Raw genomic sequence first — 27,190 nt, 5'->3', positions numbered from 1 at the left:
CCACAGGAGACTACAGCGGCAGACGCACATGGTCGGCCACGTGTCATAATAAAGGCAACATCCGGGGCCGGGGATGATACGTTACTTCCGGCGTCGAAGGAGTGATTTCCACACGGCCGTCTTTCCCCCGACGCGACTACGTCACTTCCGGCGTCGGAGGAACGATTTGCACACAGGTCCCACTCCTCCGACGCCCGTCGGAGGAAGCACTTCCACATTTCAGACGCAGCTAAAAAAAATATTTTCCGCCGTCAATATTGCTCTAAAAACTTTTTTTTTTCGGCGTAAAATTAATTTTTTGACACTCGTGTCCCAACCAAACTTAAAAGTAAAAAAACCTTTTTTTTTTTTTTTCAACTAATGTATCTTACGATAGATGGCGCAAGCTTTTTCCCCATCTTAGAAAAATTGTTGCTGCTTCTCCACTTATGAACATTACTTGTTTCCAATCTCGCTGTCATCTGTTGCGCCCGTTGCGCCCTGTGGTTGCGCCATCCCAGTGCGCCATCCGAGTAAGTCCAAAGGTACGTACGAGAAAAAGGTCCGAGCGCACAGATATGAGCGATTAGCTGCCCCAGAAACAATTGCGCGCTGTGAACCCAGAAGCGGGTGTGCGCTGAACAGCGCCGAGCTGAACTGCCACCAGATCCTTTCTGACAGAAAGGCAGGTAGGTACAGTTCCAGTGCTATTTATGCAAATTACTCCAACACGTGTATTCCAGCGTGCTCGACGACGTGCCAAGTTTAACAGCCTTTAACTGTATAAAAATCTCAGGGCACTCACGAGGACGCCAGTACAAAAATCTCGGGGCGCTCACGAGGACTCCAGTGAGCAGTGACGGCAGAATTTGAGCGCTTGTGACTCTGCATCAATAAAATAAGCCACAACTGCCAGATACACGCCGCATTTTTTTTTCCCCATTTCCGAATTTTATGTTTGCGCCGTTTTGCGTGGACACCATCAGTGGGCTTCACCTTATTTAAAACTAAATCAAACTTCTTTTAAAATCCACAATTTAGTGTATAGTACAACTTGAGCGGATACATACTTCTAATCACATCATATTTAAATAAACTAGCCAACATATATGCAACAAAAAAAAAACCAACCAGAATACACAAACTTTGCTTTATTTTATTGCTGGCCGAGCATCTGGAACCACCAATCTCCAGTGCAGATCTAGCCAAACGGCTGCTGTATGTCGTCCGCACTCTCCTTGCAGGTTGCACCGTGCAATGTATGTCCAGCCAAACGAGCAGCCAAAGAACCAGCCCAACTACAATATGGGTGGAGGTAGTCAGATCGACGCCGTTCCTATCCCACACTGGAAGAGACCCGAATTCCTGGCAGAACTACGGAACCGTACGGAGCACAACAACCAGCAGCAGAGGGATGAGCCTCCACCCAGCCCCATCCAAAAGTCTCCCAGCCAAGATGCGCCGTCGACTGCACGATGCGAGCCAATCCGAGGTACTCCTGCCACGCCGTCTGTGCCATCAACCGCACCATCGGAGTCTTCCCCTCGAGGCACTCAGAAATGCACGCTGATGCGGTAGCCACTACTTCTATCGCGTGCACCACAGAAACTGGCTGGACCAGTCATGCGGGACTGCGCCAAGACCAGTACGGTGGCTGTGGGAGGCGACCGAAAAGACTGGACGACTTGCAGGCCCAACAAGTTGCGGCGAGCAGAAGTAGAGGCAGCCAGGGAGACTGTCGTTTTGTCTTGACGCCGGGTAGAGGGGGCCACTGTTGTTGATACTGTGGACAGCCTTCCACCTGCAAATGTCTTTCATTAGGCTTACATAACCAAAGACTGCCTCTCGGATGGTAACTGCCATCCGAGACAAGTGGCTTGTTGTGAAGTGCCTGGCACTAGATGCCGAAGATTGTGCTTACTAAGCCCATATCTAGACTACAACGAAAATAGGCCCAGTAATGATGTATCTCGGATGGACAAGTGGTAAACTTAGGTGGAATAATGCAACAGGTTCACGATAGTAATGACATACCATTAAGTCGCAGAAGTGCAATGTTAAAAAGCATGGGTTCAGCTATAAGCCGTTTTCATATGCTCTAAAGGAATACATCTGTGAGTGCACGATAGTTGTTCTACATAATTTAAAGCTAATTGGGCCAGAACAGTTTTGTTATTAAAAAGAATGGCTCGCCCCCTTCCCACACACACACACAAAAGTCAAATTTGACAATTGTGTTTAGCAAGCACAAGGTTGAGATCCTCCAATACGAAGGGGTTAGCCCTAAATCCCGAGAAATCTAGCCTGGGGTCTTCAATACGCACCATGCAGTAGTAATACAGAACGGCATGCCTGTACAGTACTCATCCATATCGAAACGGGCAGGGGTGGGGATTGAACCCGGGATATCTGGGTTCTGTAGCGCAAGCTTTAGCCCCACAAGCTGTGGTGCGCTGACACACTTAAACACCAAAAAAAAAATCAGATTTTTTTTTTTAATTTTCTGTCTGGATAAGTTACATCACACACTGCACTTTCCTCCCCCCCCCTCTCTCCCCCCAAAATAAACAAGATAATGCAATATTTACCTAGCCAAATACATTTTAGTTCTAAGCAACACTGTCTGCTTGCGTGCACCGGCTCGCAATAAGAGCTAGTGTACTGGCACTTGCTTCCATTTTGAGTTCAACATCATAGTAATGTCAAAATAGGAGCCACATTCTAGGGCCTCCTTTTGACAGGTAGGAGTGCAGAGTAGAGGTGCGTCTATTCACACGTGCTCTCCTTTGCACGCTGTAATAAGGCACGCCAAAAAAGAGTGGAGATGACTCGGTTGCATGGCTCTGCTGAACTGCACCTGGCAGCGTAAATATTGGGTTAGCTTTCTTCCCCCGGGAAAATGAGTTTTATTGTATTTGCTCTATCCAGGAAGTCTAAAAAAAGAAAAGAAGCTTTTTAAGTGTGCAGGGTCCCTTGTAGTGTATTCGCACGAGAGATGTATCTCCGCGGTGAAAACTTGAAAAACCGGCTACGTCACAAGCCTGCGAGGAGGATAAGCCGCGACAGAGGGGATGACTCGGAGATAACTGGGCTAGTATTTGGCTCGTTTGTCGCCATTTCTATCCAGACGAGGCGACAGGTATTCTGTGAGCCGCCGACAGGCCCTCTGCAGTTATCCACGGGTGGGGGCAAACAGTGGCGCGAGTCACGTGACCTCCAAACTCGATGACGTATGCCCACTTCCAAGACTGCTCCGCGAGAAAAACTCTGTCGTGCGAATACACCATAAAGGGAAGAGGCTTCTGCACCTCGCATGGAAAGGGGTAGACAAAGGGAGTGGGGGCTGGATATAGTGAGATTGAGTTAGCATTACCCAAAGCATGCGTTGTCACAATGTCTCTTCTAACGCATTGCCATATCTTCTATGCAACCTGGCGTTATGCAATTCTTCGTGCTGCTGGGCCCCTGTCTATTGATGTCTTATGGCGCAACAAAAGAGCTTCAAGCTGAGCTTGCAAACTAGAACTATGAAAAACTGGTTACTCATTTTTTGTTTACTGGTTGGTAAATGGGCCAATTTCTCGATTGCTGAACTGTTGCTGGTTCCTTTACAACCGAGCCTCTGCTGGGTGTGGTTTTACGAGATGTTGATTGCTCAAACCGATTCATTGTACCATCGTTTAGAATGCAGCAATGAAATACATAGACGCAAATAAAGTTGTTTTTAAACTAATGCGACTTTTCGTGCGTCTGTCAATGCCCGTGCAAAGACAGCGGTGTATAATTGTGAACAGTTGTGCCTATGCAAGCTCTGAAAACTTACTTTTTCTTCACGCTCTAAATTCAAACCATCTCCAATTTCAAATTAGCTGTTGAGAAAGCGGCAAATGAAGGCGATGCCAAAGCCAACATTCAAATTTTCCCGCGCTCCCCATTGGGGTGATGCCGCACGTTTTATAACCCGTACGTCGAGTGTACAGTCTAAGAAACGCAGCATTTTGCGCAAGTTTCTTTTGTATTGCAGGCGTGAGCTTAACTGGCATTCATTTCGCACCATCAAAGTTCTTGTAAAACGTCGGGAACAAGCTGTGCTGTCCCCATATTACAACATCTGACGTCACATTTTCAGCTTTGGCAGTAGAGCCTCTCGGACGAAATTTAAATTTAAAACTTCAACAATTTTGTGAGAAAAAAGAAAAAAAATTCTTACTGTGACTTGCAATTTGGGTTACTAGTTCAGATATGCCTATTAATATGCTCAACCAATTTCAAGGCAAATCTGATTATGAAAATTTTGCCGGAGCTCTTTTTTAAATTGATTAATTCATAATGCCCGCGGCATCAAAACCACATTTTGACAATGCAAAAAAAAAAAAGAAATGTCGCACAAAAATTTTACTTTTGGCAGCGCTCTGCTAGACCGTGCCGCAGAAACAATGCTCGTCTCTGTGAACAGATTGCTGGGTAATGCTGCCCCACCTAACGCTGGGATAGAAAACTGTGTGTAACGAAAAACAGACAGAGTTATGCATTCACTCTAATATTTCTATTTCTCTTACACACAGAGTTCATATGAACTTATGCAGCAGTCCCAGCAAGGCAGCCCTTATACTGATGCACGACCAGAAAGGATCGAGCAACCAAATGACGGAGAGTGCATTTCTCGCATTCTTATGAACATTGAAAAATGCCAGACATCACATAATAAACGCCAACTTATGCCACGTCCAGTTGCAAACGTATTGTACTTATTGTACAGGGTATCACAAAAAAAAATTTACAGGGTTTTTTTTACCGGAAAAATAAACTAGGCATCGCCAAGCGCTCATTCTCCACCCAAAGGTAGCGCTAGAGGTCACAACCAGATGCCAAAGTTTCAGCCCGATCCGATAGCTTCTTCAAAAGTTATGTGATTTTCTGAAAATTTCAATAAGAAAATGGAGCCCATTTTTGCCCGTTTTCGGTTTCTGGCGCCATAGAGCCCCATGTATTTGAAAACTCCGTCGGCCGTTATTTTCCAATTGAAATTTATAGAAAATCACTTATAACTTTTGAATAAAGCATCGGATCGGGCTGAAACTTTGGCATCTGGTTGTGACCTCCAGCGCTACCTTTGGGCGGAGAATGAGCGTTCGGTGATGCCTAGTTTATTTTTGCGATAAAAAAAAACTTGTAAACTTTTTCTTGTGACACACTATACTTCAAGTACAATCAAAAAACATATTATTGATTGTACTTTATTGCAAACTGATATTGGTGCAATTTCCGAGTGGTGTGCAAAAAACGCATTTGTCGTTCAATCCAGGAAAAACTAAATTGATTTCTTTTTCAAGACAACAGGACGTTTTCTTGTTCCCTTATGTGCTTGAGGGCAATGCGATAAATTCTGTATCTCTTGTAAGAGACCTTGGCTTTTACATTGATAGTACTCTCTCATTTACCGCGCATGTATCCAAGATCGTTGGTTCAGCGATAAGAAAGCTGGGTATGATCACTTGGTTATCACATTCTTTCACTTCACTATCATCTGTGGTGCGACGGTACTGCAGCCTCGTGTGAAAGAAATTAATTCGAATTATTTAAGATACATTGGTCGGAAACTGTTGTTTACTTATGATTCGTTGCTATCATTATTTAGGCTGGAAAGATTATCAACGAGGAGGGCTATTAGAGACATCCATTTTCTCCATAAGGTAGTGTATGGCACTGTTAAAACTGAAAGCTTACTTGTGAGTATAGACTTTCATGTGCCCACAAGAGCTAGTTGCAATTTTTTTAACATTTTGCCCCAATAGAATTTGTGAATCGTCACCGTTACCTCGTATGCAGTCTGCTTTTAATAACATAGGCAATAGTGAGTTCAATATTTGTTTTTGATTTTGCTAAATTTAAACCAGCCTCACAAAAGTGAATTACATCTGACTCAAAGTTTGTGTAGGAGTTGTATTTGCCTCGCAAACTCGTATCCGTGTCCTTTCACATGTTTCTGTACATTTTAAATAGTGTTGCTATAAACACAAACCGACAGTGCATCACACAAAAGACTGCACAGCTGTTTGTGGGCACTAAGGAAAAATAAAGCATTATTATTATTATTATTATTATATTTAAATTGCAAGTTCAATATAATAAAATGAAAGACATTTACAAATCTCTAATGCGAATTTAGAGCACAGCTCTTAAGGAGGAAGGGAGGGTATGGATGGAAGGTATGCGCCTCCTTCTGCTCCGTACCCTCTCTTCCTCCTCCTTCAAATCAGTTTCCCCGCTAAATTTAGCAGGGAAAATGACGGGACATGACTTGGTGTCATGCCACCCATGAACAAATTCAGTTTCTCCGCTAGATTTAGCAGGAAAGTTGACGTCACGTAACCTCAACACCAATTCAATTCCCTGCTAAATTTAGCCGGGAATTGAATTGGTGTTGAGGTCACGTGACGTCAATTTTCCTGCTAAATCTAGCGGAGAAACTGAATTTGTCCGCTAAATCTAGTGGAGAAACTGAATTTCCCTGCTAAATTTAGCGGGGAATGCAGTTGGTGTTGAGGTAACGTGACGTCAATTTTCCCGCTAAACTCGGCGCAATTACGCCAACACTGACGGTGACGCCGATGCTGCTCAACCAGGAAACGGGTGCCTAAAAACTGTGCTCTAAAAATAAAAAAATTAAAAAGTTAGAGACTGCACATTACAGAATTGCTAACACAACAGGTAAGAAAATTGTTCTCATTATGTTCTTGGACCTTGTACACAGGCAGGTAAGACTGTGTGACTGTACCAGTTACGCACAATTAGAACAGAAGACAACTGCACAAAAAAACCAAAAAAAACTCACACTTCGCTAAGAAAAGAAAAAGCACACTAGACACAAGCATTTAAACAGTGTGAGCTTCGTCTGCCATAGTACAGCGATGCCGGTTCATGCTGTACACAAGCAATCTAGCCAGTGCAGCACAACTGCAAGGACATGCATCAAGCAGCGCCAATCGCGTGCCAGTATGGCGCACATTCAGATCAAAATGGGCAGGGACGCAGATCAAATTCAGGCTCCCCGGGTTCCACAGCGCAATCTTCCGCGGCAAGCTCGCGCACCTGTGCAGCCAAGGCGTCCAGCAGCCCCATCTGCGCCTTGACCTTTGCCAGCGCCTGGGAGCAGGTCTCCAGCTCGTCCCTGAGGTGCCGCACACTGCACAGGTCCCTGCCCAGCTGCAGGTCCTGAGGCCGCTGGCGCAGGTGGTGCCACAGGTGGCACAGAGACCCCTCCAGGTGCACCAGGTGCTGGCTCACGTTGGACACCAGGGAAACTGCGGCAGGGCACCTGATATGGCGGCGATGCGAAGCAGGGGAGGAGCAGAAAGAAGGCATTTTTAAACAGTTCTTGTTTCTCAACTACAGTAGTATTCCGACATTTCACTACTGTAGAATTCCGTGCAAGCACCCGCCCGAAATTTGGAGACATCCTATGAAATCTGGTGATGAGTGCTCGTTAGGTCCGAGAAAAAAATGCGGAAGGGGCACGCAATGGGATGGGCTTTGCTGCGTTACACCGGTGTGCACGCATCGGGCTTTACTGCCTTGCATCAGAGCACACGCGTGAAGCTTCCCTGCTATGCATCAGGACGCTCGGAGAGATGGTCGAATAGGGCAACATTTCGGTTTCCATGGTGGGTTACAGGGTTCTCCCCAGGAATTCTTGGGATCTGGACATCTGACAATTTCCAGGGTGTTGTGGGTAGGAGGAGGGGGCAACTGCTGCAACTTTTGCTGTTTCCGGCACTTCGCTTGCCGCACAGCAGGAATTTTGTTTGCCAGGATTATGCAGTTCTGTTGCATAGTGCCACACAAGTCTGCCAAACACAACAATCTGGGGCGTTGTACTTTTTCAAATTCAGTTCAGTTTCAGTTCAGTTTATTGTACCTCAAAGGCATTTCAGATGAAATGCATTACATGAGGGGGGATCAAATGACATATACAGATGGCAAAAGAGTGACGACATATAACTAATAAAAAAACGCAAGAACAAAAAAAAACAAAAAACTATAAACTAATAGGACAGATATCAGAACATAACATGTAGAAAAAGTAATTAACAGATAAACATGTTAAGGATCAACGCTTTTCAGGTGTGCCTTGCAGAGTTCACGGAATGTCTTAGGGTTAGATTCACATACTATGGATTCAGGAAGGGAATTCCAGTTAGTAATAGCGAGAGAAAGTGGGGAATTTTGGAATTTATTAGTTCTGGCGAATAGAGGTTTAATTTTTAGGCTGTGGTCATGACGCAAGGAGATGTGAGGTGATGGGTGGCAGTTGGTGTTTCGAAAATCAGAAGAGGAATAGTAAGTTTTGTGAAAAAGGACAAGACGAGCAAGTCGAGTTCTTCGAGATAGAGGGCATAGGTCGAAGTTGAATTTTAGTGCAGTTACGCTTCACGTTCGCGAGTAGTCATGTGTTATACAACGTGAGGCCTTGCTTTGCACCGATTCGAGTTTAGTAATGAGATATGATTGATGAGGCCACCAAATAAAGTTGGCGTAGTCCAATTTTGATCGCAAGGAAGTCTTATAGGCAGTTAGTTTAACACAACGGGGAGTGGGGTATAGGTTACGTTTTATGTATCCTAGAGATCTGCATGCACTAGCCACTATATTGTCAATATGAGTATTCCAAGTTAGGTCGTCAGAAAATGTTACGCCTAAATATTTGTAAGTTGGTACTTTTTCGAGAGGCAGTGTTAGTAAGGTGTAGTTACGTACAATAGGAGATCGCTGACTAGTGAATGTTAAAAGTTTGCTCTTGGTTATATTGACCACGTGTTACACCAATGAGACAGAACATTTAGATCCTGCTGTACAGTGAAACCCGTTTAGAACGAACCCACATACAGCGAAATATTGTCGATATCGAACTCACGAAAAATTTAAATCAAAATTTATGTAAAAAGTACTTTTTATAACGAACAACATATTGGCTATATCAAACTTTTTTCCCCTGGGAAGGCTTCCAAAAACGCGCAAACAATCGTCTTTTAGCCAATGCCTTCGCCCAAAAAAGTGTAGGAAAGAAAAAAAAAAAATTCCAAAAGCTCGAGCTGCAAACAAAAATAAGCGAAGGAAAGCGATTCCGAAGGGACACAGAAAAAAATATCTTTTTAGTGCAAAGCGGTTGCTTACAAAGAAAAGCAATTAAAAAACGGAGATAAGCTAAAAAAAAAAAAAATCTTTCTAGCGCGTTGTTACAAGGCAGAAGCGAAGAGATGAGAAAGAAAGAGAAGTTCTCGCCTCCTCTCCCTTCGCACCCTGTTTCACCTAAAGTCACTTTAGTTTGACCTAGGGGGCGGGGCCTTCATGTCCTGCCGAAGAGAACTTGAAGGCACTCTAGTTTGACCCTCCTCACCTTGCGCGTTCACTTGGGGCTTGACACGCCACGCCCCCAAGAGGCAATAAGCCTATCGCAATTCAGATTCCATAGCATTGTCAGATGCCGTTGAAAGCGTCAACCACAGGCAAAGCTCTCTGTCTCTCCCTCCCTCCTTTCTTCTCGTTAATTTAGTCGTCGTTTGTTGTCGTCTTTCTTGTCCCCATTGCACTTTCTGTTCACTGTGCAGGCCAGCTAGTTCGCGCCCGAAATGTCGACAAAGCAGCGGCAGGCTCTGCCACTTTCCGACAAGGTCGACATCATCAGTCATGTGGAGCACGGCGAAAGAAATCAGACGTTGCCGCCGCCTACAAGATCCCCAGAAGTACGCTGAGTACAATTCTTAAAAACAAGTCTGCCATCCGAGACAAGGCCCCTGAACGGCCAAACGCGGACAGCAGGCGCATCCGCAAGCCGGCATACGACAAGGCGGAAAAAGCGCTGTACCAATGGTTTTTGGACATCCGTGCGCGGAACCTGCCGGTCTCCAGACCGATGTTGAAAAGCAAGGCTAGAGATTTTGCATCCCTCCTGAACGTTGAGGGCTTCACCGCTGGATCTGTGTGGCTGCAGCGATTTAAAGATCGATATTTAATCGTCGGGAAAGTCGTAGCTAGGTTTTGTAAATGGGTTTTGCTATATCGAACTACTTGCTATATCGAACTGATTGTAGCGTTTCCTGCTGTTCGTCATAAACGGGTTTCACTGTAGTAGTAATGAATCTTCAGGGTTAGTGATGCAACAGTAAATTACGCAATCATCCGCGAAAAGCCTAATAGATGATGTTATCTGGTGAGGAAGATTGTTAATATATATAAGAAATTGAACACAAAAAGAACATTGTTTCGCCCAGCGGAGGCAAAATATAAAGGTGGGTTGGACATGGTAAAGGTGGACAGTCAGAAAGACTGGAGGGCCGCAAAACCACTGCCGCCCACTTTGGGGAGAACCCTGGTGGGCAAAGAACTTGAAGGACACATACAAAGGAAAAGAAAACATTTTTTTTTAAACAGCCTAGATGGAAAAAGAATGAATAAAAACGAATATACAACAAAAAAAAAAAACATTTTTTAGAGCTATACACTTTTGCAAGTAATATCCCGGTCTAACCTCGAACCGCGCGCCGAGGTAAGGTGCGCAGTTCGATTGCACTACTTTGCTATTGCACTACTTTGCTGGCGCTACTCTGCTCCTTCGGAGCAGAGTAGCGCAATCTAGAACGCCATCTCTCGGCGACTAGTGGCAAACACTCAGAGGTATAACTTCGGTAACAAATGTAAGGCGAATGTGGGAAAATAATTTTTTCTTCAATATTTTGGGGATGTACAGAACGACAATAGTTTTTGACATAATAAAGGAACATTTTACAATAATTTGCATCAAGTTGTGTGCCACGGAATAACGTAAATTTGTTTTAAGAATTGCCTGGGTGGCATCATGCAGCAGACGATGCGGCGCAGTGGAGGACGATCGCTTGGAAGCAGCTAGAAGCTATACGTATCGACGGTCTCTCACGCTGTTCAGAAAACGCGCAAAGAAAACGCCGCACTGTTTGCGTGACCCGATCTGGCCAACCAAAAAAAGTCCATCTCCACTGCGTAAGAAAATCGTCTGCTTCAAACGCCAATGCCTTGGAAATTGCCTTCTCAAAATTTTCCCACGCATCAAATATTAAAAGAACTTTGATAAAGCGTTTAGTGCTTTACCAACTTCACGACAGACTTGTTTTGAAAAGTGTGAACTCTGCGTTTATTTTTTAATCAGCCGTGTTGTGTCAATCTTCATGCGTTCTCCCACAGGGCAGGCGCCTCCTGGAACCGTGAGTACCACGTGATTTGCGTCGAGCTGCTCTGTCGGCCAAGTCGTCGGCAAAAGACGTGGATCAAAGGATTGCGTTACTCTGCTCCGAAGGAGCTATATAGTGCTCTAGGCGGACCTACTCTCCAGCCAGGACGTTTGCTGCTTGTCGTACAATGTTGCCAAGCATACACCATTGAGTGCAGAAACAAATTAAAAAATGATTTAAAAAACACACAGGTGTTGTCTTCAACCACGAAAGAGCACAAACAATAAATAAAATACCTAAACCAGTAACAAATCGAATAATTGCAAAAATATCTGAAGTCTCAAAGTGCTCATCAGAATGCGCCAGAAGTCACATGGCCATATTGCATCAACAGTGGCTGCACTCACGCCTGCTCTGGCTTCCACGACGTGCTGGAATAAAGGCTGCAATTGTTATAAAGTCCAACCCCTTAAACATGCCCCATCCTACAATATTTGATGCTATGATTCTGTGTGGATACCTCCTTCTGTGTTCCGAAACAATAAGTTTGTTGCCAATGCTGGCCGTCGGCGATACAGCAGACGTTGCCATCTTGTCATTGTACATCCCCTGGTGCACCCCAGCATGGCGGAAATGTTATGCAGCGCCAGCATCACTCAAAATGGCAGCGCATAGCAGCCTTTCTTGGAAACATGTATATTTACGGCGCAAAACGAATCTGTAGTTGGCGCCCGCGAGAGCCGTTGCTGGTCTTGTGATAGACTTGTGCGCTGCCACGCTGCACGGCCACCACCGCAGTCATGCCGCCGCCGCACGTTGAGTGTGAAGCACCGCCGGAAGGAAACAGGCCGGCGCGCTTCTGACCAGCGCACAGGTCTATCACGCGGTGCTGGTGCTTTTTCAGGAGCTTCCTTTGAGCTCTAAACGAAGATGAATAAGTAACTTTTAGAGATTATAGGAAGCTTCTGAAAGAGCGCAAGCACCATGATAAATAGCGGCCACTTTTTCGCGGTGCCTGTGGGCGGCAACTACAAATTCGTTTCGTGCCGTAAATATAGCTCTAAAAGGTTTTCTTTTTCCTTGTAAATTTGTTTTATGACTCCCTTTCCCATCCAGGCTGTTAAAAAAAAATGTTTTTTTCCTTTGCATGTATGTGTCCTTTAAAAGAGCACGAAAGTGGATATTATGGCACAAACTGAATTTATGTACCCTAAGCATCCCATAAAACACGAAAGCACAACCATGTGTGGCCTTTTTCGCCCTTAAAAACACGAGCAAACTCTGCAACAGGGTCCTTTATAGGAGAAATATCAGAAAAAGGGGCGTGTCACGGTGTTTGGCCGTGTTTTTGACAGAGAAAAAAGTCGCGCATGATTATAATTTTCAGTTTTCCATTACACTTAAAGCAGATAGATTAAGTTTGCACCATAAAAAGGGAATCTTAAATAACACTTTAGTGTCGCTTTAAGGGTGGTGGTTCAATGTGTCCTATGCTCATTTTTTAAAACATTCCAAAAGTAGCTGGTGGGTGCTTATTGTGGCATTGGCACATGCTCGGTATTTTACGGTAGGCCGTAGCCTTTCCAATTTTAACCGAAAAACACCGGTAAACACTCGTCAATGTTAAAAATACAAAATCCGCAAAACATTGATAAACATCCGTTGGTGTCAAAAATACTAAATTGATTAAAAGCAAAGAACACCAATTTCTGGAAGTTTGTTCTCCAGCTAGAACTGTTTTCTCAAAACCGTCACCTCTTAGACTTGAAGACAGTCTTTTATTAACTTTTTTATACCTATAATCACCATTTTAGCATCTGCCCGAAACAAATCATCCAAACATACAGACATAAAAAAAAATATAAAATTGTTGATTTTTCTTATAAATAAACGCCAAAATATCCATGACCTACAGATAACCCACTCCATATTTAGGTATAATTTTCTGTTCGTTCAAAAACATCAAAAGACAGCCCACTTTTATAAATTGCTCCTTCCAGGTGATGTCGGCAGTAATAGGGCAGCTGTTTCCACCACTGCCATCCTGGTGTGTTTGCTGCATTCATCGGGGCCTTTGTCGGCGCCATTTGCAATCGATTCGCAAACAATGTTTGGCCCACCAAAATTGCTTTCGTTCTGGACATGTCGACAGGAAGCACTCGCATCCAAAGAACATGAAAAGAAGAGCACTCATGTTGTGGTCGCCTTCAGGACAGACGGTGGCCGTGCCAGCTACAACGAAACTGTAACATCCGACTGTAGCCTCGGTCCAGCTTCTCTATTGCATTGGACATAATATCTAGACTACGAGACAGAGGCAAAATTGTGGCTCTCTGCGAGGTGGTATTGTGGGCTAACGGTGCAAATCGAGTCCAAAAATGGGGGCAAGGAGTTGATTGACACAATTTCAGTGGTTGTTGTACATCAACTCTATAGGGTGGGCGACAGTTCCACGCAGACAAACGAATAATCGAGCGCATCAAAATTTTCGGCCAGCAACTGTAAACCAACTTTTCCATTTTGAGAGCGTGTGAATGCTCCGCCTACATAATGCACCTCGTGGGACGTTTCTGAGCAGAACAAAAACAAGAAAAGATTTACACACATGCCATTGCCTTATAGAGAATATTGCTATTATGTCGACATGGCACTTTTTCCATTCTTCCAAGATGACCCGACTGGCCCAACTATCCACTCTGCTACGCTTGTCACTATTGTGTGCCATCCGATCGCATCGCTGCGACATAAGCAACAACTTTTTCCGGCTGCTAAATCGCTCGAACGTTTTACAGAAGACTCACGAGATGGGGTTGGAGGACCGCAGGTCCACCACGCTGCTCTTGTGCCAGGGCATCTGGTGGGCCCTCTGAATGGCCGCCCCCAGCCGGCCTCGCAGACCGACCTGTGCGACGCCCGCCTTCTCCAAGCCCGCGTCGTCTAGCCGCAGAAGGGCATCCAAGGTGGACACCCCGTGTTCGTGCAGAGTGTCCGCCAAGTCGCTCAGGTCCAGCGCGGACAGAAACGACTCCAGTGTCAGGTCCATACCGGTGCAGCTACAAAGCGGTGTCAAAAGTTCTCTCAATTCATTTCCTGCTCAGGGGTCAGCAACCAGAGGCCCGTAGCAAGCTACCAGAGTCCCTCCCCCCCTTCTTAACACCACACATAGATACTCTCGACGACTAATGGCGCAAGAAATATGGTTGGTTGCAAACCTTATGTAACATATTATTTCTGAAGAAGCACACCCCGGGGTTAGTATTCTATGCACATTCACTGTATGTATCACCTATCTGCTGTTGTTGTGCACCAAAAGTGATGCCTTAAAAAGCAATAATTAAGATCATTCTATAGAGCATAAACTGCTCAAAATCACGGTTTTGTACTATTGTCATTTTCACCAGTTTTTGTCACATACAGAGGCTTACTATGGAGACTCCGACCAAGCCACTGGTCAGAATTTTAGCATAAATCTTGTAGCCTATCATTACAGATAGCAATTGAACTGAGAGCCTTTAGTTTATCCAGGTCTTTGGACGTTGAAATGAGAACTGTGTGTCCTCGAAAATGATGGAGGCGCAACCTGCGCCCCAAGAGCCTCACAAGATGCAGTGTGCAACACAGGGCATAGCAGTTCACTGTGCACCATATCAAAGATATTCAGAAGCTGATCATTCACTTCCCCTTGGTTTTTAATCCGGCCTGCTCTATCTCGCGGCGATTTGGCTCGCTGCGGCGAAGTTTGCCAACCCCTGATCCTGATGATTGATTCATTGTAAAGGAAACTTTTGACACGCTCGAAAAGTTATTAATTCACCATTAGTGACCAGCAAATTGAAACCGGAGGAGGTTGACATTAGAAACTCCAGAGGTCACAGGCATTTATTCTCTCCACACGACCAGCTACCTGTTTGAAGTTTCTTCAAATTAACCTGTTATTGGCGTTTCGGTTGTCATAACATCAGAGTTTTGTGGACTGTATAATTATAGTTTGTGAATAATAGCCTAGAGGGCTCACTACTCTTAAAAAATTGCCGTCGCACGTGACAGACGGAAAAAGAGTAAGGAATCACAAGTGCCCAAGTAGGGTGACCACCCGTCCCGCGACTCGCGGGACTGTCCCGCATTGAGGGCTCGTGTCCTGCGTCCCGCGAGAAATTTCCAAATCTTCAAAATGTCCCGCATTTCATCCTGTCGTAAAATTTACTCTGCAACCCATGGCGCTGTCGAACAACGGGGCACGGGAAAGCGTGGAGGTCGCTGGTAATCGTGTGAATCGCAATGGTATGCCATTTTCTATCCAGGCATTGCGGGAAGCAACCGTCGTTCTTGCAGGAGAACCGACGCTCATTCTTATGAAGCAATGGTGAGGGTGCAGGCTAGCTGGTGTAAACTGAGCATAGTTGTAAACCCGAGACAGGGAATACGGACAAGGGACAAACACAGAACGACACGGACGAAGTGTCATTCTCTGTCGTTGTCAATGCAAAAGAGTTGCCGCGGATTTCTTTTTTTTCTTTTTTCGTGAAGACACAAGGCAAAAGCTAGCCTGCCACTCACAACAGTCGAAAAAGAACATAATGTTAAAAATTTCTGTAGGACCATGTTGATAAAATTAAGCGTTGACAGGAAACTATAACCCGAAAAAGATTTACCGTTTCTTTACTCCATTTGATGCATACTGACACCGACCGTTTCAAAAGTGCCGTTTGCAACCATTTTTTGTAATCTCCCTGCTGTGTTTATGTTCATGTTGTATTTTTTTTTTTTTTTTTGCTTCATCACTCTTTTCTGTAATGCATCGGCCTTGAGAGTAAATAAATGAAATGAAATTAAATGAAATTGAGTTCTGCTTCAGTCGATTTTTATGTTTTCAATTTCGACACATTTAATAACAGGTTTGGCATAAAAAATGTATATAACTGGGAGTGCAAATTATTTGAGCTTAATTGCTACAATACAATTAGCAGGTTTATAAACAGCACAGAATATTAAATCTGTTAGCAGAGCCTCGGTTCGTAGTGTGCGTTGATAAATTTCCTCTACCCCCCCCCACACTGCCTCGCGTGTCCCGCATTTTGCTATCAGGAAGGTGGTCACCCTATGTCCAAGTCAACCTGTGATTTACATGTTAAAAAAAAGCACCTTAAGTTGTAAATGGTTCTTCTTAGATATTGGGCCCTTGTGAGTCGCGATACCTTAACATGCACAAGTGCCTCGTCAGAGGTCCTTTAATCTACAAGCATCTGGATCACGTGGGATCACTCCGACTATGCTCCTAACATTTTCACAATTGAGTAAATGCTATTTATTTATTCACGGTACCTCAAAGGCCCATTTAAGGCATTACATGAGGGGAGGAGGGGGGATAGAACAGTAGAAGCGGTGAGCGTTCCATCTTGCCGGTGCAGCCAAAAACATTGGGGAGTAAAGCGAGGAACTGCCACTGTGACGGGAATATGACATTGAAATGCTCTAGCCAATCCCAATAAAAGAAGTCAAATATTATTTTACAAGGATCATTTAGTTTATAATCGAGCTTGGCATCTCTTTCAACTGGCACCAGCTTGCCCGTACAGGTGAGCAGCCGTTGTTCTACATCCAAAAACCCGCATGCCCATGACGCGCCTCCGGCGTGAACCACCCTCTCAAAAAATGTAGGCACAGGACGCTGCGCATCACTGTCGACTTTGCAGCACTGGTGTTGCGAAGTTTGTCGGCGCAGATCGCGGAAGTACTGGGCTCGACATTCGCCGAGCCTGGTCCGTCTCGGAACGGTGCCAGGATCGCGTCTCCCACCGGTGCACTTACCGCAACCTAAAGAGTAGTCCCCCGATTCCTGCCCAACGACGACATCATAAAAGTATCACGTCGTCGATGGCCGCGATCCCTGCGGTGCCACTGCAGCAGTGGTGACAGACGCCTGTTCTGCTGCGGGTCGCTCTGGCATCCGAGAGTTGGGACGCCGCAACGACGACGACTCTCGCATTCGCTCATACTTTCTGCAGGGATTGCGACGACCGACGGCATGACACGCCAGCCTCTGCTACGTCACCTTCCACCACTCTGGAAGCACTTTTGATAGCAGGATGGGACGCCAAATGCACCGGTCGGAGATGCGTTCCAGGCACCCTGGTTTTGGCGAAGTCGCAAAAGTTGTCGGACATTGAATGCAAGACAGTGCGATCAAACGTGCGAACCTTCACATCTAACTGTACAGATGCAGAGTCCTGCTGGTGGGTTACGTGTTTGCGGCAAACAAATCGTCCCCCCGCACCCGCACCAAAGGGAACACGAGGGACGCTTACGGTACGTGGCTGTGCACCTGGAAGCGCCGAGTCGATTGGATACCTTCCAGGAGCTTGGTTCTCTCGCTGGCAGACTCCACCCCCATCTGAAAAAGGAGCAACTTTTGGCTCTCGGTGTCGCGCAGCTAAGTTGCGCATGCTCTATCGTCAATCGTATCAAAAGTTTGTAAACGCTGTTCCAAAAGAAAAAAAAAAAAACTTGCAGAAGCCATTGTTTATTGGCAAATTTGCTGACAAGTAAGTTTCTGGAAATGTGTTGGCACACGAACAGAATGGACATTTGACTCGTGGGTCTCCGACGGGCCCCCGCCTCCAACCTATCCACACGTGACGAGAGGACGCTCTTTAGGCTCCATTTATGTAAAAAAATGTTCTCACGTGAATTCAATAAGAGTTTAGGGAGGAAATAGCAGAGAACTAATTTGAGCGAGTAACACTAACAACGTGCTAGCGTCGGAGATCACGGCTCGGCAGAGTGTCGAGTGGAGAGCATTCGAGCGGTACCAACAACAACGTGCTAGCACCACGGCTTGGCAGAGCGTCGAGTGGAGAGCATCCGAGCGGTACCATCACCTTTGACAGCGCCGCATCGTCGAGCGTCAGCATCTCCCGAAAGCCGACTCCGTGGCTCTCGAACGTCGGCAAGAGGTGCTCGGCCCCCATGGCCGCAAGCATCAGAGAAACGTCTCCGAAGGCATCTTTGAAGCCCCTGCACACGAGACCATTCCGCTCCTTCGCAACTTGAATGTCGTCGGACACTATCGGGCTCGCAGTGAGCATCTTATGAGTAGGGTTTATTTTTGAGAGTCTGAGGTTAAGGGCATTTTTTTAGTGGCTTATTATCTCCAACAGATTTGGTGTTTCTTAGTGTTGGACAAGAGGCTGGCATTTATGTAGGCCCAAGTTGAATAGGCAGGTCACGGTCGTGGGATTTCAAAACTTCCACGCGACACACAACACGAATATACTTGAAAAACGTCCCCAAACTGACAGGAAAAGGAAACAATATAAGTTCCCAAAGAAAGAAGCAGCCCCGCAAGCGGTTTGGTGTGGGCTGCGTCCCAGGCCAATACAGAATAAACCTGCAGGTAGAGATTTTCTCCCCGTGAAGCTTTTCTCATTCAAGAACAGCTCCGATTTGGGGCTTTTCACTCTCCCACAATTTTGACATAACCGGCTCAGGGGTTACTTTTTGGGGCTTATCGGTATATACCTAAAACATGAAACCCTAGTTAGAAGTCATAATTATTAATTATAATCATAGTTATATTTTATCCTATGCGACCAATTGACCCTCCCCCTTCCCCCAGCCCCCTCCTCCTCCTCCTCCTCCTCTCCTCTTCCTTTCCCCCCCCCCCCCCCCCGTTTAAGTTTCATTTACCTTTCGTCCCCCTGTACATCCCAGGAGTGGAACCTCGTCCCCGCGACAACTGTAACCGTCCCGACCTCCAAACTTTCTAGAACTGCCGTTATAATAATATTCTCGTTGATTGGGCCTAGTAACCTGAAATTTGTATTTTGTTACCACACCCTCCCCCCTGTAATGCCTTTGGGCACTGAGGGAACAATAAATAAAATGAAATGAAATGAAAGTGCTAGATAAATGCATTCACTCGGTGTCACACACACTCTAGTCGTACCGTTTCGTCCGCAAGCTTGTTGCTTCATTTGTAATGCTGGGATGCAATACTTTGCCATGCACCTTACCACACCTGTGGCAAGACTGTTTCCAAAGGATCCAGACAGCTGGAAACTATCTAGCAGAATTAGTAAAGCTGGAGTTGCACCGCTAATATGCCATACAAAAGACAGCCTCCAGACGTGTCCGAGGCACGTTTCTTCCTCGTATGGTCACACACAAACTGCCTGCAGACACGTTTGAAGCATGTTCGCAGATAATTCTGTCATTGTATCAGTAGCGAACACCTTGTCTTCTTCTGTGTGATGTAGGAGCGGTGTGTGACTGCGGCTCGAGACTCACCTCGGAGAGGGCATACCGGCAGCGATCTCATCGTCTGGAACAACATTTCCGTCTCCTTGCTGGTACTCTGTCTCATACTTGAGGAGTGTTTGGCCGAGCTGGAAGTTTTGCAGAAGTAGGAAAGATTTCAAGGTTAGCCACTTTCTGTTAGGGACAGGCATATCTTGGAGTGACCTCCCTTCAAAAGCAGTAAGCACTGCTCCACTGTTGGCTAAACGACGATAATAGCGTTGGCCTTACGAACGTGACTCGAGCAGGCTGGTTGGGACGAGGTTCGTTCTACCGTACGTTTTGCGACCGAAGCTCCGCCCACTATGTTTCGTCGAATTACGGCTCAAGTGGTGCTCAGTGCAAATCGTTGTCTGTGTGCAAAGATCGAGAAGGCTTAAAAAACATTATGTGGGAGTTGTGGACAGAAAGAAATGTAGCGTAGCACATCTTCTTTGCACTCTTGGCAATATGGCGTTTGAGAAGCATGCTACCTGCTAGCAAAACCAACATTTCCTTGGCCTACTGGTGACAGTGGTAAAAGGGAGCACTCTTGCCTTAATTTTTGCAAAGCACAAATGTATACTAGCACATTCTTTGGGATGTCATCCTAGGTCAAAATGGCTCAATAATCCCAGTAATAATCAATAGTAGCTCAATACCCAAATAATCGATAATAGTGGCTTAATAATCTCTGACTGAATCAAACAACCTTGTTTAAGACGGCATGCATTAAAGGGACACTAACAGGGTATTTATGCTCGACAAGGTTTTTGTTTGTACATGACATATAACAGCCAAACTACCTAGGACACAATTTCCGGCTCGAAATTTGTTTTCCTTCCGCCCAAAAACTGCTGATTGAGAACTGGCCGGTTTGAATCTCGCTCACTCTCTTCCCTGTGGTCACGTGCCATTCTCTATGGTTTAGACACACACAACAAATATGATAAAAGTCGTCAGTCATCAAAGGTGTTCTGTCTTCTGACACCATACTAAACTGCCTGACAAAAAATTTGAAAAAAAAATTCTGGGGTGCAATGAGAATTTTTTCAAGATGATTGAGACTCAAACTGGAAGGTATGACACCATCCAAAAGGAAGCACAGTTACATTAACACTTTATATTTATTTATGTCACCGCTCCCTGCTCAAGACAAAAGGAAGTAAAGATGGTAGAAGACGACAAATAACCATTTTAAAACAAGCGATAGCAACAACTATCGCCAGCTAAACCATCTAGATCAGGGCTGGCCAAGCTGCGGCTCGCGAGCCGCATGCGGCTCGTTGCGTGTCAAAGTGCGGCTCGCGGCTCCCTCAAGAACCCCCCCCCCCCCCGCCTCCCTCCCGCTCACACGAGCACGTCCTCAAAAAGGGAAATGGAACGCGTTTTAAATCAAAAGAGAGGTTGCGGTTTGGTAGTCTTGTGCTACTGCTACCTTACGCACAGTGGACTGCTTTTGACTCCGATAGCTTGAAAGTAGTTCGAGTTTCGTTTATTGCACTGCACAAAAGTTTGCCCCCCCCCCCCCTCTTCGCGGCTCTTGAAAGTTTCCTGGTTTTGTTTGCGGCTCTTAGGCCGGGTCAGCCTGGCCACCGCTGATCTAGATAATCAATCATCTGATTGGTCAAATCAGTGTGGCAGTGTATTGAGCATTGAGTAGCAGAGTACTGACTAAAAGCAGAGTACTGAGCAGCAGAGTACAGAGCCCTCTCAACAAGAGTCACTAAGGTCAAACCTGATTTACCAAGTGTCACAAGTGTAAATGAAAAAGGTCACCAATGGCTCTAGTGAGGCTACTGACCGTGTGGCACCCCTGACCAATGGCCAGGTCTGAGGGCATCTGCCCGTCCAGGGTGATCAGGGACAGTGGATCTGGTCGTGCCAGGTGGAGGAGGGTGCGAGCTGATCTCCCCTGGCCGGCGTAGGCGGCCCAACTGACGGCGCACCAGCCCCGGCTGTCTTGACGACAGACGTCCGCACCGTGACTCAGCAGCAGCTGTAGCAGACGACAGTGGCCCTCACGAGCGGCCAGCATCAACGGTGTTGCCTGGCCCTTACTGCGAATGAGCATAATAAAAAAATTAAGTAAAAGAAAAAAACAAAAAACCAGCTTTCGCAGTTTTACTAAGCTGTGGCAGTCAGTACATCGGACAAACTGGGAGATGCGTTAACCATTGACTCAGAGAACAAAATTTGGAAGAATCAAAGGCTTCAAATGAGTCTTTTCACCCAATCGTCGGTCACAGCAGCACGCGCAATGACTGTACTCCTTGTTTCTCAGATACTAGAATACTGAGCGGGCACAACAGATTTGGAAGAGAAATCATTGAATCATTTGCCATGGGGACTGTCAACAACAATATTTATTGTCACTGACAAAGACAGAGGTCGAATTCCTAACAGCAGAGATGACTATATTACTGATAGCTTGTCGTAACACTACTGCTTTTTGAACTTTTAAATTTATGGTAAATTTCCTTTACCTTCATCAATTTTTTTTCCTTCCCCCTTTGAGAATGTTGAAACTTTTGGGGAAAGGTTTTACATTTTGTGTCATTTTATGTTGCTAAATGAAACAAGTCCTGTTTCCGTTCCTGTCCTCGATGTTTTATCCTTTCATGTATTCGCACCTATTCACCAATACGCTAGTTTTCAATTATTAGAAAAAACAACTATATCATCACATTTACATGGAAACATCAGGCGCCTGAGGCTAAAACGAGCAAAGAGTATGGTGTCTGGAAGTAGGGGTAGATCTGACTTCTATTGGTGCCGCATCACTGTATGTGTACAAAATCGTCAGGATTTAAAATTACAATTACAAAGCAAAACTAGAATTACAATGAGTGCCATTGGTTAAATTGGTGAGGAACATGCAATGCTGCCTATGTTAAAAAATCTGACACAAAATTATGAAAGAGGCACAAGAGAGATGACAAACGTTCCTGTCATTTCCTGTCCATCTATCTAAGTTCCCCTCTCCGGCCAGAATATTTTAATATCAAATTACATGGGCATTCAAGTCAAGATTAAGTGTCATGGTAGTAGTTCATTTTGAATCAGGTTGAACAGCGGTTGAATTTGAGCGTTAAATAAGTGAGAGTGGCTGCGTTCTTCTACTCGTGACATGAGACGCACACTCAGGTTCACTTGCCTCTCGGCTAAATTGGGGTCTGCCCCATGCTTCAACAGTGCCACTGCACAGCTCTCCAACGTCTCCTCCGTTTGCTTCTGAGAGCCGCAGACAGCCATCAGAGGTGTCAGAAAAGCTGCAACATTATAAAAAAAAAAGAAAAAAAAAAGATTATGAGCTAAAGTATGCAGGCTAGCTGGTTACAAAATATCATAATCTAAATCCTGAGATAAGGTGAAATAAAATAATGAACAAGACAACGCAAAATCTCAAATGCAGCTGAGTTTATTCACTAAACTCAGCTGCATTTAAGATTTTGGGTCAATTTTGGGTCTAAATTCTTGTCTCAGGATTTAGATCATGACATTAAAATTTGTTTGAGTGTGATAATGAATACTTGAAAGAAAGAAGAGAAATACAACACTGCAAAGAAAAGATAGAGGGAGAGTGATGCTATGACTTTAGAGCCGTTTCATTTCTAACTGCTATCAGACGACAGGAACATTCTTCAGCCACCCAGGAAGTTTGCACAGTCAATAAGTCGAATCCCAACACCCAATTCACTACCAAAGTTGCCAATAGCAAAGCTCCCGCTCTTCACAATGCGCAGGCTCACATAAACAAAGCTAGACGTTTTTCACTCACCGTCGGTAGTAACAGGTAATAGAATATCATACACAGATCAAATGAAAAGCAAAAGATTTGAAGGTAGCTGTTAAAGGGACACTGACACCCCCCAAAATTTTTTTTTCATTTTTTGCCAGGCGCTTTATTATGGTGTCGGAGGACTAGCCAATTAATATTTTGCAACAGAGTAGCGTATTTTTTTAATAAAGCCAAAAGACGCAACTGCTCGAAACCGAAACCAAAACCCGACGGAGGTCGGAGAAGTGGAGAGAAGAGAGTGGAGTGGCGGAAGTCACGTGGCTACACCCGACCGTGCGGTTTTTTTTTGTTTTTTTTCTCCTCTCCGTAGCAGACGACACGATATGCGGCGTACGGGAACTGTTCGCCGTGTGATTCTTTTGCAGTTATGTTTGTTCCGCTCGTTGTTCTGTACTTGTTTTGTACATTGAGGAGTTGGAGATGAGTAGTGAGTGCCCGTGGTGAATTTCCATGATCGGCTCCGAAACGAATACACCCAAGATGTTGCGTGAAGAGCTGGCTTACATGTCCTGCGTCCGAAAAAAAGGGGCATTGTGCAACAGAGTTTCCGAAAGATCAACGGGATCGGGACCAATGGCTGGCTGCAATTCCTGTAGAACATTTACGGGCACCTCGGAAAGCGGACGCTACCTGATTTATATGCTCCTTGCATTTTGTGGAAAGTGATTACATTGAGTTCGCAAATGTCAAAAAGGAAATCCCATACCATTTAATTCAGCGAAGTGTCGTCCACAACATTTGCTTGTTATTTTTTTGTTTGTTTCTTCAGTGATAAAAAAAAAAAGATATGTAAACATCGAAAAATGTTTAAAAAAGTTTCACGGGGGATTGAACCCGGCCCTACCGCGTCTGAAGCGGACGTCTTTCCCACTGGGAATCTCAACACTGGTGGATCTTTTTCCTTAGTAATATTTGAGCCGCTAAACTGTAAGTCTGAAAGTTTGCTGCCGTTTTTTCTCTAGCAAAAGCACTCCCGGGTCGAAGTCGGGAAGCACCACGCATTGGCGACATTCGCACCTAGTAAAGAAATCGTACACGTGCATATCGAACTCGAAGTAGACACGTTGTGCTCGACGTTAGCGCGAGCGATGTCTTCAGCCACAAGAAGGGAGCGACGGCTCGGCGACGTCTTCGTGCAAATCGGCTTGGTTGTCGGGCATGTCGTACGTGATGAATACCAATTCTTTTAATAAGTCCCAAATTTCTTTTTTAAAGGTAGACGGAATTCGCCGGTACCGCGAACGACAGTTCTGAAATAGAGGTCCCACGCCCGTCGTTCGCTGCTATCGCCATTCCCGCGAGTCCCACGATACGCGAAACGACGAACGCACAGAATGCTTCCGGTTGTCTGTGGAACTTTCTTTTTCAATCAACGTGTTTGCAGCTTTTTAGAAGCCACAAAAAAATGGGTTTCATATTTTTTTCTGTTTTTAATATTGAGTGTGTGCCTTCAGTGACCCACGACTTTGATTAAATTTGGTGGTCGCATCGATACCTTAGAAAATAGCCCGTGACCGCGGAAAAGAGAGTGAGCGAGCCTCGAACCGGCCAGTTCTTGATCGGCGGTTTTCAGGCGGAAAGGAACCGAATTTCGAGCCACAAATTGTGCTCTGGGTAGTTGAGCTCTCATATGTGACGTACAACTAAAAACCTCGGCGAGCATAAATACCCTGTCAGTGTCCCTTTAAATGAAAGAAATCTTAATGAAAGAAGATTGAGGGCACAGTTGAGCTGGTGAATACTATACAACATAATAAATAGGAGACACGGAAACAGGAAGGACGTACACAACACTGCAGAGACGGTGTTGTGTATATCCTTTTTGTTTCTGTGTCTTCGGTGTATTATGCAGCTAAAATCTGAACACCCGGTCACACATTTTTCCAGACTAAAGCTTTGAATTCCCCAGAAATCTAGCGAAAAAAGAGTGCAGCCCACCCTCCTGTCCGTTTGGATCCATTCCGTGGTCCAACAAAAGTTGAACCATTTCGAGGCATCCATCACTGCAGGCTTGCACGAGAGCTGACCAGTTGCCCCGAGAAGGCATTTGAACTGCGACACCTGCGCAAGCAATCAGCATACATATAATAAAAAAAAATACAGAAACCCAAGAAATACAGTTTCATCAATACGCGGTATATGGTTCATTATAAGTCGTCACAAAACACATTCGTGCTACAGCTTCCTCTTGAGCATGATGGCCATGCCATGTTATAGTGGCTTATTTTTAGTTGAAAGATTCCTCGTTGCACAATGTTATCCTGGCTACAAGTTCATGTCATGGTGTACTCTTCATAAAACTAAATTAGAGAAAAAAGCCTTAATAAATATGTTGAAAGCTTGCTGGAAAGATAATCCCCGGTTAATTACTTGAACATAACTACTCTCAAAAAGCCACACGCTCGTCACCCCACGGGTACTTCAAACCGCTCGGTTGTAACACATTGACGCTATTGACACCCCCCAACACTGACAATGCCACCAACGGCAAAGCTCATAACCCCGCCAGCCTTGCTACGTCATGAATGCAGGGAATCTTTTTTTTTTTTTTTTCTATGGTTTGTTTGCGCTGGATATCCCATGACGCATCGCGCTCTCCTTTCGCTTCCCTTCGAGCGCTTGCTCGAGAGCACCATTTGGAATAAAAAATATAGCAAGTCACTCAAAACACAAATGTGGGATTAGCATTTATGGTTATTCATTTCCGAAAGAAATTTGAATATTTCAATTTTCGTTTCCGTATCCCTTTAAGACCGAGTGCCTTGGAACGTCTTAAAATCGCTTACGACGAGAGGACACGCTGGCGCCATCTATTGGATAGCAGTGGAAACTTGGCGGTCCCGTATATTTTCAATTTATCGGGCGCTTCGTTCTTCCTTTCTTTCCTCAAAAAAAAAAAAAAAAAAAAGAACCTTTTGTTAGCGTTATAAACAACCCTTTCTCATAGGTATTACGCACATTTGACCTCAGAAATCTCTTAAAACCTTCGCTCTTGTGAAATGCAGCGGATACAGGAATCCCTGCACTGTGATGACAGACATCAAAGAGAACTCGAGAAATCATGCAGATGTAAAACAATAATAAACGACTACTTTGAACGTGCCTTGATCGAGCAAATCCCGGACCATGGACACATTGCCTCGCGAAACAGCCACCCGAAAATCTTCCTGCAATTCCGCAGGCACCCGAATACCGACATGGACGGAGTCCTCAGGATGTTCATGTACTCCGTAAGCGGTGTAGTCGTGGTCCAGCGTGGCTGTTTCTGCCGACGGGAGCTGCCACTGCTCCGCAGAAAGAGCTTTAGTCGGCTGCGAAAAGAGATCAAATCGGAATTTAAAAGAAGCCACTTCAAAGCGGTTGTCGAGAACAACTGACCGAAGTCCGTGTCTTTGCTTTGCTGTTGTTTAAGTGGAAATCGTCGTCGGCGAAAACAATTTCGTCCATCTCAGAACCCGACGAATCGAAGTCAACATAGTCAGCTGGTAAGCCCGACATGACTGCCGTTTACTCTAACGTGAGTTGTTAAAAAACAAGTCTTTGTAACACTGCAACTTTCGACCTGCAACTTTCGAACTTCGTTGGTTGTGGCGGTTGGTTGGTTTTCCACAAATCCGGCCGAACGCCGAACCAGCCGAACACGTGGATGACGGCCGACCCAAACACAAGAGCCACAGCGCTTACTGGATTACACGATTACACGTTATGAAGCTTATGAAGAGTAGCTGGAGTGAACATTGCCAACATTGCCCTTCAATAAGACGTTAGAACTTGAAAACGCCACAATATTTTTATACCGAAAACAGAGCCGTATATGTAGAGAGTTTGGTCAATGGGAGGCGCAGGCAGAGCCAGGGCGTGCGGCAGACTCGGAAAGAGGGCTTGGCATGCTCTGTTGACCAACCAGAAGCCGAAAAGGATCCCCTAGTGG

At 45.2% G+C, this 27,190-nt stretch overlaps 1 protein-coding gene and 1 long non-coding RNA gene across 2 annotated transcripts; one reads left to right on the top strand and one right to left on the bottom strand.

Annotated features, from left to right (window-relative positions):
• The first annotated feature begins 444 nt into the window (after positions 1 to 444).
• LOC115322032 lies at positions 445 to 3,712 on the top strand. The gene is made up of 2 exons (XR_005716169.2): positions 445 to 668; positions 1,224 to 3,712. It is a non-coding gene; the product is annotated as an uncharacterized LOC115322032 (long non-coding RNA).
• Positions 1,107 to 26,875, bottom strand: LOC120843432 (ankyrin repeat, SAM and basic leucine zipper domain-containing protein 1). The gene is made up of 11 exons (XM_040214802.2): positions 26,638 to 26,875; positions 26,363 to 26,570; positions 25,198 to 25,320; positions 22,615 to 22,729; positions 21,262 to 21,517; positions 19,470 to 19,567; positions 18,062 to 18,197; positions 17,489 to 17,574; positions 13,985 to 14,236; positions 7,072 to 7,297; positions 1,107 to 1,780 (listed from the first exon to the last, which is right to left on the bottom strand). The coding sequence occupies exons 1-11, from the start codon at positions 26,755 to 26,757 to the stop codon at positions 1,601 to 1,603; spliced, it is 1,800 nt and encodes a 599-aa protein (XP_040070736.1). The 5' UTR covers positions 26,758 to 26,875; the 3' UTR covers positions 1,107 to 1,600.
• Between the last annotated feature and the right edge of the window lie 315 nt (positions 26,876 to 27,190).

Source organism: Ixodes scapularis, unplaced genomic scaffold (genome assembly GCF_016920785.2).
Source record: "Ixodes scapularis isolate PalLabHiFi unplaced genomic scaffold, ASM1692078v2 PGA_scaffold13__105_contigs__length_92229423, whole genome shotgun sequence".
Lineage (NCBI taxonomy): Eukaryota > Metazoa > Arthropoda > Arachnida > Ixodida > Ixodidae > Ixodes > Ixodes scapularis.
This window is presented reverse-complemented; position numbering and strand designations above follow the sequence as displayed.